This window comes from Rhincodon typus, chromosome 8, assembly GCF_021869965.1.
Source record: "Rhincodon typus isolate 14 chromosome 8, sRhiTyp1.1, whole genome shotgun sequence".
NCBI classification, from domain to species: Eukaryota; Metazoa; Chordata; class Chondrichthyes; order Orectolobiformes; family Rhincodontidae; genus Rhincodon; species Rhincodon typus.
Window position 1 is genome coordinate 22898866 of NC_063339.1, and position 12216 is coordinate 22911081.

Here is a 12216-nt window from a genome sequence, read left to right on the forward strand (position 1 = left end):
AAGGGGGTGCTCTTCAGAGGGTCAGTGTGGACTCGATGTGCCGAAAGGCCTACTGCCACACTGTATAGGGATTCTATGAAAGTTAATTAACAGAGCATATTGCCTTTCTTTAGATCGTGAAGTGCGCTGAATGGAATGCCACGTAGTATCTAAAACCAGATCCACAGTATGGAAACACAAGATCTTGGGCTAATTTTTTACAGCTGTGCAAAGTTCTTAATGCCTGGTCTGAATGCAGGAGGTTACTCCGCCACCCTGTATTTGGCTGGTGGTGGGCCTTACCCTCTTGAGCTGCTGGCCTGCTAGTTGGCCATGGCTGAAGCTGAAGTTGAGAGGGAGAGGTCTCAATGACCAGCTGTCCACAAAAAAAGTAACGGTATTGTTGTAAACAGACAGACAAGTCCCAGGAATCAGGTGGTAGTAGTATTGAAAGGGGAGGGAAGTGGTGGGTATGTTTTGAAGACTGTCAATTTAGCTAAGGTGCAACTGCCACAGGAATAACCATTGCCATCAGAGACACCCCTGCGCTCAAAAAGGAAAGCTCGCTAATGCAGCCTGCCAGATTTCACAGGATTTTCTCCCCGCACAAAGGAAAGAAGTGTCCTACATCTCACGGGGTACTAATTTAATATATTTCCCACCCACTGGAAAAATGGTATGGCGGCAGTGAAATATCAGGCAGCCCTGGATGCCTTCCCATGTTACTACGCCAATCTCCCCAGCCTGTTGCTAATGTTAGCCTTTATCTCTCTTTATTCGGTTATGAATGTTACTAATGTTTTGATTAAGCAAATAGGAGTCAAAAGGATATCGTATCATCCAAATGATTTTTTAACCCAATTGCACTACGCAGGCGAACAGGTTTCTACATCAACAAATACAAACCTCTTTTGCACATCAATAAAAATACAAAGTTCTTTGGGACTAGAGCTTATTCTAACTGCTTCTGCAGTTCTGGTTCCCTAACAATGAGAATAGAAGTTAACTTGTAAGTAATTTTCTCTGTGTTTATGTTATTCACTTGCATGATACAACTTTTGTTCAGTGTTTATAGCAGAGCTAATGGTTTAAAAGATTTTGTATAACTAAAAATGCCTCAGTGCTAGGATTCCTTGCTTTTAAGTTAAAAGGTTCTGAATGCAAATCCCACTCTGGAGATTTTAATGCATAATCTAGGCTGACACTTTTGACCAGTATTGAGAAAGATGGCTTTTTTCAGAAAAAAGTTAAAAGCAAGCCCAGCCAGCCCCTTGGGAGGTGGTTAAAAAAATACTCAATAGTGCTATTCAAAGAAAATCAGAAGGACTTTTAGTGTTTCAGTGATATTTATCCATCAATAAAACAGATTGATTGATTATTAATTCACTCCAGTCTGTAATAGATTGCCATGCAGAAGTTGGCTACCACGTTTCCTAGAGCTACACTTTAGAATTCCTTGATTGGTTGTAAAGTGTTTTGAAACACTCCAAGGTTATCAAGATGCTATATAAATAAAGGTACTTCGTACTTTTTTATTGATATAGTGCATTGGAATCGGAAGATTTGTGGTTTGCTGTGCATTACACTGGGATTTATATGCTGAGTTCTGAGGGAGTAATCCACAGAGACTACAACTTATACTACTACATTTGCTTTTAAAAGGATACTTACGTTCAACGAGTTTACTGCATATTTCCTGTCTTTGCTCCTGTTTACGGTTGTACCGAACAAATACACAGAGGGTTCTGGCTGAGGCTCTTTGGACTGGGAGGACATTCTAGATAATAATAATAATCCCAACCTGAACTTTAGTGTTATCAGAATTAGCATTACCTTAAAAACGGTCATGTAACAAATTGGTCATATAACAATTCATTGACATCAAAGGTACTGCACATAGACACTCTTAAATAAAGTTTTCAACTGATGGGGAGAGCATGCTCAGTTTTCACAGCAGTCAGCTGCTGTATTCTGAAATTTTAAGGTCCAGAATCACAGACAACCAATTTGATAGCTGTTGTCAAATGGCAAGTACAAAAAGAAAGTGAGAGATTAGGGTGCCAGGAGGGTAGGGTGGCAGATGGATAGGGGACAGGGTGCCTGGTTTTAGAGGGGCTTGAGAGAAGAACAGTGGACAGGATACCATATGGGCAGGGGTAGGATGCCAAGTGGGTAAGGTAGAAGGTAGTTAGGTGAGTGATGGGAGGTCAGGCTAGATGGGAGAAACAGGCCCATCGGGGCCAAGCGAAGAGTGGCCAAGGCAGTTCCATTAGGTGAAGGGAGTTCGGGTCCTGATGGATGAACAGCGAGTGGTCAAATATGGTGTGCGTGAAGGTAGGGCTTTTGGGTCTCGGGCGGTGGTGAATGGGATCAGGTGCAGAACAGAGGAAAGGGGTATCATGTTCAGTGGCAGGGTGGGGGATGTTGGGCCCTGGGGATAGAGGGATTATCAGGTAATGGGAGGTAGTGGGAGTGTGTAAGTGGTCCAGGAGAGGTTAGTTAGGGGTATCTGAGCTAAGTATGAAGTCAGTTGGTAGTAGACTATGTGCTTAATAGTCTAACTTTTCCTGAACAACTGTTTACTTAATTTCATTGGATGCTCTGGATTCTCTGATTTAAAAGGATATTTTCAGAAGAGTCCAGACGTAGCAGAATTACCCAGATAATCTTCATGTTCCTGGGCAAATCCTGACTCTGTTACAATGATAACTTTGCAGGGACCCCATGTGCAACTCCCATCAACATTGGAATAACAACTAGTCATTGGAAAATCCGAGCCAATAATTTAGTGGTCAAACAATGATATGTTTAAAGAATGGTCTTATATCTTCTGATATAAATAAAGCAAACAAAAAATAGTAAATATAAATATTGCTGACATAAATGGAGGAGACAACTGGAATGCATGCTGTTTTTACACTCTAAATCCTAAAAGTGATAGTTCAATGCCAGAGCCTAGACTTAAACAACAGAAAAAGGGAATAATTTGATACCTCGTTTTAAATTAGACATTTGAAGCATACATTGGAGGTCTAAATGATGCAGTTGTTGACTTGTTCACCAAGCTGATGAGTTTGTTAGCAGATGTTTTGTTACCATACTAGGTAACACCATTAGTGTGCCTCCGGTGAAGCGTCAATGTTCTGTTCCGCTTGCTATTTATGTGTCTCGGTTTGCTGGGGTGGGTGGCATCACCTCTAGATTTGTTTCTTGGTGGTTGGCATGCAGGGTCCAGCTCTATATGCTTGTTAATGAAGTGCCGGTTTGAGTGCCAGTCCTCCAGGAATTCTCGTGCATGTCTTTGCTTGGCTTGTCCTAGGATGGCTATGTTGTCCCAGTCGAATTGGTATACACATGGACAAAGAGGGACACCAATTCGACTGGGACAACATAGCCATCTTAGGACAAGCCAAGCAAAGACATGCACGAGAATTCCTGGAGGTCTGGTACTCAAACTGGAACTCCATTAACAAACACGTAGAGCTGGACCCCACATACCAACCACTAAAAAACAAATCCAGAAGTGATGCAACCCACCCCAGCAAACCAAGACACACAAATAACAAGCAGGACAGAACACTGATGCTTCACCAGAGGCACACTGATGATGCTACCTAGCATGGTAACAAAACATCTGCAAACAAACTTACCAGCTCAGCAAACAAGTCAACAACCGCATCAACAATCCGAGCTACAAATCTTCTCAAAAATCTAAATGACATTTGCGTGCGGGAATAATTAATCTATTTGTTAAAAGAATTACAGATTTGAAGTGCCTCCTTATATGCTATAGTGGATTAGATCTGTTTAAACAGGATAAAAGTATAAAGTGAATACATAATACCTCCAAAGTACTACTCTTTAAAGTAAAAATGTGGATTTGGTTGTCAGAATGAGATGGAAAAATTATGTTAATAAGTTGAAGGCTGCATGTAAATTTGCAACAGTATGTACCAACAGCATGTTTTGATTGGATAAGGTCAAAAATTGTGAACACATTGCTGATTTAAAAAAAACAAAATGAATTGTACACTACTTAGGAATTATGCTTCATATATAGTTACAAAACAAACTCAAGCAATTTGGAAAAATATTCCTTTTCAATGGATATATTAGTACCTCAAGTTACACAGCTTGCTTGTTATTTTAAATGCTTAAAAATTACATTAGAGATAGATCTTACATTTGTTGTCATTATTCTAAACATTATTGGTAAGAACTTGTAGTATATCTGATCGCTTGAAATGACTTGCGGCAGACAGGAAAACGTCAACAATAGCTTCTCATGTATTCTCCATTTTAAAGAAGTGGCAGCTCTCTGCTCAGCTACTGAAAGTGCTGGAATCAGGTCAGGAATATGTACCTGGTAACAGAATTTCCAGTTAAAATAATATGGTCACAAACACTTGGAAAAAGCCAAACTTTACGTGCGTACATTTACAACGTTATTAATTTGATGCCTCGTATCTCGCCTAAACAATCAATTTATTGCACATTCAGTGATATAATACCTAATATACAAGTAAGATTGCCATTATAACCATATAATCTCTGCAAACATGCTTCAAGAATACAATAATTCCATTCTTTTACTTAGTTTATACAGTGTCTTGCTAGAATTATAGTGCTCTTTTGGGACAGACTGTATTGTCATATTTTTCTAGTTAGTTCTAAATGGGATAGATTCAGAACAGACTTAACAGCCTAAAATCTGGCATCCATGAAATACTGTGCACTATCAACAACAACAGAATTCTATTTGACTGCAATTTTTAAACTAAAGGTCCAGGCTATCCTCACTCTGTCATTACCATAATGCCACAGGATTGACACTCAGTGAGGAGCACCAGGCCTACAAATGAGGTGCTAAACTGGGAAGGCAATAGGACTACATGCATGCAAAACAGAAGTAGCATGTGAAGGTAAAGCAAAACAATTCAAAAATTCATGAATCAGATCAAAGTTTTGGAGCCGTGCTACGTCCAGTTGTGAATGATGGTGAACAATTAAACAACTAACAAAAAAGGCAGTTCCACAAATATTCCCAATAAAAACTAAAAACTAAAACTAAAAACTAAAAAACTAAAAATAAAAAGCTAAAAGAATTGTTCCGAGGAAGGGTCACCGGACCCAAAACGTTAACTCTGTTTTCTCCTTCACAGATGCTGCCAGACCTGCTGAGCATTTCCAGCAACTTTGTTTTTGTTCCACAAATATCCCTATCCTCCTCAATATGGGAAGCCCAGAATGTCAGTACAAAAGACAAGCTGAAACATTTGTAACCATCTTCAGCCAGAATTGCTGAATGGGTGATCTTTCTTATTCCCCTCCAGAATTCCCCATCATCAAATTTGCCAATGTTTAACAAATTCACTTCTCTTCCTTGAGATATCAAGAAATGATCGAAGGCACTGAATACAGTAAAGGATATGGGTCCTGACAACCTTCCAGAGTAGCACTGAAACTTGTTGTCCAAAACCAGCAGCACCCTGAAACAAACTGTTCCTGTATAGCAACAACACTGGCAGTTACCTAGCAATGTGGAAATTGTCTAGATATTCCTGTCCACAGAAAGAAGGCAAACCCAACCTGACCAATTCCACCCCAACAATCTATTCCCAATTATTGATGAATATTAGGTGTTGGCAACAGTGCTATCAAACAGCTCTTCAACAATCTGCTTACTGGTGCTTAGATTAGGTTCTTTCAGGTCACTCAGCATCTGACCTCATTACAGCCTTGATTTAAACATGGACAAAAACAGATGAATTCAAGAAATGAGGTGAAAGTGACTGCCCTTGAAAGCATTTGATTGAGCGTAGTGTCAAGGGCAGGCAAATGGCAAATGGGAATGTGGAGAAAGCTCTTCATTAATTGGAGCCATACCTCGCACAAAAGAAAATGGTTGAGAATATTGGAGGCGAATCATTCCAGTTGTATGACATGGCTGCGGGCGCTCTTCAGGGTAATGTCCTAGGCTCACCATCTTCCCTCCATCCTTAGGTCAGAAGTGGGGATGTTTATTAGGGATTGCAGAGTGTTCAGCATGCTTAATGATATCTTAGATATTGACACCTCAGACTGTGTCCATATGCAGCAAGGTTTGGAAATTCACATTTTGATTTATGAGGTGCAAGTAACATGTGAGACACACAAGTATGAGATCATCTCCAAGAAAACCTAACCATTTCCCCCCAGTTCTCCCTTTGACAGCATTAGCATTGCTGAATCCCCCAACAGCATTATGGAATTGATCATTAATCAAGAGACTAACCGAGCCGTTATTTAAATACTGTAACTGCAAGAGTATTTCAGAGGCTAGGAATTCTGCACCAAATGACATACATCCTGGCTCAAAGCCTCTCTGCCATCTATAAGGCATAACTCAGGACTATGACGGAATACTTTCAACTTGCATCATCCAGGATAAACCTGCCTGCAGAATTGGTACCCAGCTACAACTAGTGCACAGTGGCAACAATGTGTCCTTGTATAAGATGTGCTGCAGCAACTAACCAAGCCTCCTTCAAAAGCATTCTGAGCAAGGGTCACTCAACCCAAAACGTTAACTCTGATTTCTCTCCAAAGATGCTGCCAGACCTGCTGAGCTTTTCCAGCAATTTCTGTTTTTGTTTCCTCCTTCAAAAGCACTTTCCAAATTCATGACATTGACCAGGGTTTGCAAGAACCCCCTCAAGTCATACATCACTTAGCATGGAACTATACTGCTCTTCCTTTACTGTTGCTTGGCACTTCCTTTCTTAACAACATTGTAGAATGTACCTACACCAGATAGTCTGCAGCAATTCAAGAAGAAAGCTCATCACTACCTTCTATTGGATAATTTGCAATGGACAACATCTACTGGCTGCATATTCCATGGAAGTATGAAAACAGGCCAATGGTATATTTCCACATTGGTGGAGACATTTTGCTTTGGATGCCACAGGGTGTATAGCATGATGACAGCAATTGAGTAAGATGTATGAGACAGGCTGAGTTATTAAGATTACGTGATAATTCAGTTTTTGTAAGAATTTTTTCTTTTAAATTATATAAATGTTTACAACAATGTAATATTTTCACTTTTACCCTGTTCTGTGCTCATCTACAGTAAACAACAGTAGGTAACAAAAAAAATTTCTACATTACTAATCTGCAGAAAGAACAATATCAATAAATCAAAACTTAGGTGCAAGAACAAACAAAATCATTTTTATGATTACAAAAGTACTGTTTAGCAGCAAATTACTGTACTAATTCACTGCATAGTAAATTATATACTAGACACAGTCTTTCTGGCATTATTAACCTTGACAATCCTTGTATGTAATTGTAATGTTGCTTTATGGGCAATAAGTGGATGATGACTCAGAATCACAGGCGTTTTAGGGCAGGAGGAGATCATTCAGCCCATCACGTTTGCACCAGTTCTCCAAATGAGCATCATGACGTAGTGCCATTCTCTTGCCTTTTTCGCGTACCCTTGCACATTATTTCCATTTAAATGATTGCCCACTGCCTCTTGAAGGTACAATTGAATTGACTTCTAACACACTTCTGAGGCAGTGCACTCAGAACAAATCACCCATTGTACACAGAAGGTTTTTGCCCACATCACATTTGTTTCTTTTGCAAATGACTTTAAATCTGTGACCTCTTGCTCTTGATCCTTTCCTAATGAGGAACAAATTCATGGTTTGCTGTCAAGATCCCCCTCGATTTTGACAGCATCGATCAGGTTTCCTCTTTGTCTTCTTCCCTCCAAGGAGAATGGTCCTAACCTTTCCAATATGTCCACACTACTGAAATTTCACATCTCTGGAAACATTCTCGCCAATCTCTTATGCGTTCTTTCTAATGTTGTGACACTCAAATGCACAAAACACTCCATCTGAAGTCTAACTAGTGTTGTATACAAGTCCAGCATCATTTCTTTGCTCTTACACTCTATGTTATTGTACTCTGATAAAGCCCAGGATACTGTACACTTTATTAACTGCTCTCTGCACTTGTCCCATCACCTTTATACATCCAGGTCCTCCAGCTTGCCTTTTAGAATCGTTCCCCTTTTTTGTAATTGTCTTATGTTATTCCTGTCAAAACGCATCACCTTACATTTCTCTGTATGTACTTAGACCATAAAACGCAGGACCCGAAGAAGGCCATTCAGCCCAGCAAGTCTGCTTCACCATTCAATGGGATCGTGGTTGATCTGATGATCCTCAACTTCATTGTCCTATCTTTTCCCCCATAATCCTTGATTCCCTTACTGATTAAAAATCTGAGTATTTCAGCTTGAATATACTTAAAGACCCAGTTTCTATAGGCCTCCATGATAAATAATTCTCCAAATTCACTAACTACAGAGAAGAAATTCCTTCCGTTTTTTGTTTTGTATAGGCAACGCTTTATTCTGAGATTATGCCCTTTGGTCTTAGACTCTCTCACAAAGGAAAACAACCTTTCTACATCTTACCCTGTCAAGTCCCATAAGAATCTTGTATGTTTCAATAAGGTCACCTTTTATTCTTCATAATTAAAGATCCAACCTAATCAACCACCCTCTCCACATCCCCTCACAGGATAGATTCTTCATCAGCATAGTACATCTTCTGTGGACTGTTCCAATGCCAATATATCTTTTATTAGAGATGGGAACCAAATTTGTTCACAGTACTGCAGCTATGCTCTGAGTAGTGTCATGTATGATATAGGCAAGATCTCCCTTCCTTTTGAAATCAAGGCTAACATTCCATTTGTCTTCCCTATTGTCCCATTCCTGGGGCGGCAAGGTGGCTCAGTGGTTAGCACTGCTGCCTCACAGCGCCAGGGACCTGGGTTCAATTCCACCCTCGGGTGTCTGCACATTCTTCTTGTTTCCATGTGGGATTCCTCTGAGTGCTCCTGTTTCCTCCCACAATCCGAAGATGTGCAGGCTAGATGGACTGGCCATGCTAAATTTCCCATAGTGTCCAGGGTTAGTGGGCTAGCCATGGAAAATTCAGGGTTAGAAGGATAGTATCGAGGGAGGTGGGGGGCGGGTCTGGTTGGGATGCTCTTCTGAGGGTCAGTATGGACTCGATGAGCCAGGATGGCCTGCTTCCACACTGTAGGGATTCTATGATCCTACAACCTGCTGAACTTGGGTGATAGCTTTGTGTGATTTACGCAAAGGACTCCTGAATCCCCCTGTCCTGTAGTTTTCAGCAGTCATTTGCCATATAAATATTCAGCTCCTTTATTCTTCCCACCAAAGTGTATAACCTCACATTTTCCCGCATTATTTTTCATCTGCCAAACTTTCGTCCAGTCACTTACCCTGTCTATTTCCCTCTGAAAACTTTTGGTGTCATCCACACTGCCTGCTGTTCCACCTGTTTTTAATGGCATCTGTAAACTCGATGATAGTGCATTCATTTTCTTTCCAATTTTTGAGAATTAAAAGTCAGATTTGGAGAATAACCTTTTAATAAGTTAAAATTAACCTACTTAAAGGAAGCAGCTGCATGATGTGGCCGTTAGAATTCAAGCACCTGAATTCCTTTGTTTAAACGAATTTTTGATCACTGCAGCTAAATAGTGACTCTAGGCATATCCATATGGAAAAGGGAGTTTTGCTGTGCACAATCAGTTAAGTGTACAATTAGTGTGCAGGAGAGTTCAGTAGAGTGAGATGAAAGCTGAGTGAGTATACTGCTGGAAAAATGGTTCAACTGGGAATCCAACCTGTATAATATGCTTATATGCCCACTCCACCAAACTTTTCAATGTTCTTTTGAAGTTCTACACTGACCTCCTCAGTTTACAATACTTCCAAGTGTCATATCATTTACAAACTTTGAAATTGTCCTTCATACATCAAGACCTGGACCATTAATATACATCAAGAAAATTAAGGTTTCAAATATTGACCCCTGGGGAACTCCACTAAAAAACCTTCCTCCAGCACGAGAAATATCCATGGAGTGTTTCCTATTACTCAGCCAATTTTGTTTCCATGTTATTATTGATTGCGTGAGGAACAAGTTATCTGAGAGTCCATGCAGGTGACATCAGTTGCATTACCCTCATAGACCCTTTCTGTTGACTCTTCAAAAACCTCCATCAAATTATTTAAACATAATTTCCCATTTAGAAATCCATGCTGCTCTTCCTAATCAACCCAATGTTTTCACATTACTACTAAATCTATCACGAATACTTGTTTCAAGAATCTTCCCCACCACTGAAGTTAAAGTGACCAATTTGTAATTGCTGGGCTTGTGCTTACAATTTTGTTTTAATTAGGGCATAATGTTTGCAATTCTTCAGTTTTCTGGCAACTCACAAGAAATCTAGAGAAGACTGAAAGATTATGACTAGTACCCCCACAATTTCTAATCTCACTTCCTTCAATATCATCAGATGCATCTCATACAATTCCAGTGCCTTTTCACGTATCATCAGTTCATCTAATGCTTCAATTTTAAACCCTTATAGGTAACAGAGTTTACCTACTCTGTCATCTGTCCTGGGTTGCATCCGTGTCTTTGGTAAAGACAGATTCAAAGTATTCATGTGCTTTTTCACCACCCGTCTGTATCTCTTGGCTCCTCATGCTCATCAAAATTATTGTTGGACTTTTTCATTAGTCACAATAGGAAGAGATATTTTAGAGACAAAGGATTTTAATTACAGCAAGTTCTAAAACATCAGCAGTTTTAGACATTACCTTACTCTCTGATCCTACGTGGTCTCCTCCTGTGATGACACATCTAAGAATTTCTGGAAGGTGATCTAGAAGTGCATCCAATACCTAGATATGCAAAACAATGAATCATGCTGTTATACGGCATAAATGTTACACAGCATACAGCATTGAGTAAATTATAGCAAAATTGTAAAAGGGATTATTCCACAGATACTGCGATCAAAGCGTAGACATACATTTTGGTATAAGCACAGATTGTACACTTTTAAAAATAGAGGTCATCATTGCTCAAAACAAGATTAAGTTGCGTCAACCATAATGAGGTAAATTATTTAATATTGTCAGTGACTCATTTAATAAAAATATTCAACTAGAGCCATCAAATCTTCTCTTTTCTATGATCTTCCCAGTATTTAACTGGAACATATGTCTGCTCATCCAGTTCTGAACTTTGGACAAGCTGTTTGATAATTAAAAGACATAGATCAGTTTTTCATTATACAGTAATTTTTTTATGTACTTAGTATTATTTATTTACAGCTAGTTAAATTATCTGAACAGGGGTGTCTCTAAATAAGTTAAGTAGTGTTAACCGTTGTCAATGTTAAATAGTAGAAAAGGTAGCAATTTTCTAAAGGACATGAAGACTTCAGCGTCTAGTATGCTTGAGGAAGGTATGTATTATGAACCTGAAATTGAGCCCTAAGCAGATTTCTCTAAGTTGCATCATCACCAGACTTCAGTATTTGTACCATTATTGCTTTTAATTAAATGTTATCCGATTTTTAGTTCCCAAAATCCTTTACAACTGATACTTTATGCTACTGATCAAATCATTAAGTAGAAGACAGGAAAATACAGAGGGATTTTCTTTCAAAACTTTGATGAACTACACCAAATCTTTAAAATAAAAAAAAATTCATATAGACTTTGGACACTTTCCATCTCCCATATCAGGCAGATAACTGGTTTGTTTCAATAATCCTGCTGACAAGAAGAAATTAAAGCTGAATTCTTGAGAGATAGGAAGAGTGTAAAGCTAATTCCAGTTCTCTTAGTTAAATATTTTACCTTGCAAGAGCCTTTGGGCTTAATTAAATACATAACATAACCGTATCATTAACCTTAGATTTAAAAAATCAACAAGGTTACTTGGAACATTATTGTTTAACTGACTTTACAAGAATGCAATATCCTTGAACCACCCTTGATAATTAATACTAAATTGTATTTGGACAAGTGTGAAGTGAGCCTGCAATAGGAGAAAAAACCTCTCAATGTCATTAATAACTCTGATGCTTTATTTTTCATGCAAATCAACAGACTCTCCTTTCACAAGATAATCATCACAATCTTATCACTAGGGTGATCTACCATGTAGTAGTTACTGAGACTTAAAATAACCCTTTCAGAAGTCTTCCTTAATGCAAGAAGAAACTTTCTAGTTAGGACAGTATTGTCCACGTTCATTTTATATGGAATTCTCAAGGTATGCATAGTTCAAACCACATTTTAACAAGAAAGAAATTGCTACTATGAGAATT

The 12216-nt window shown here is 38.9% G+C and overlaps 1 protein-coding gene across 1 annotated transcript in view; it reads right to left on the reverse strand.

Annotated features, from left to right (window-relative positions):
* ppp4r4 (protein phosphatase 4, regulatory subunit 4) overlaps positions 1–12216 on the reverse strand; it is a 202618-nt gene that overhangs the window by 43548 nt on the left and 146854 nt on the right. The window contains exons 14-16 of the mRNA XM_048600386.1: positions 10694–10777; positions 4163–4342; positions 1651–1756 (exon numbers count right to left, since the gene is read on the reverse strand). Of these exons, the coding sequence (XP_048456343.1) occupies positions 1651–1756; positions 4163–4342; positions 10694–10777 (370 nt within the window). The remainder of the gene's footprint in view (positions 1–1650; positions 1757–4162; positions 4343–10693; positions 10778–12216) is intronic.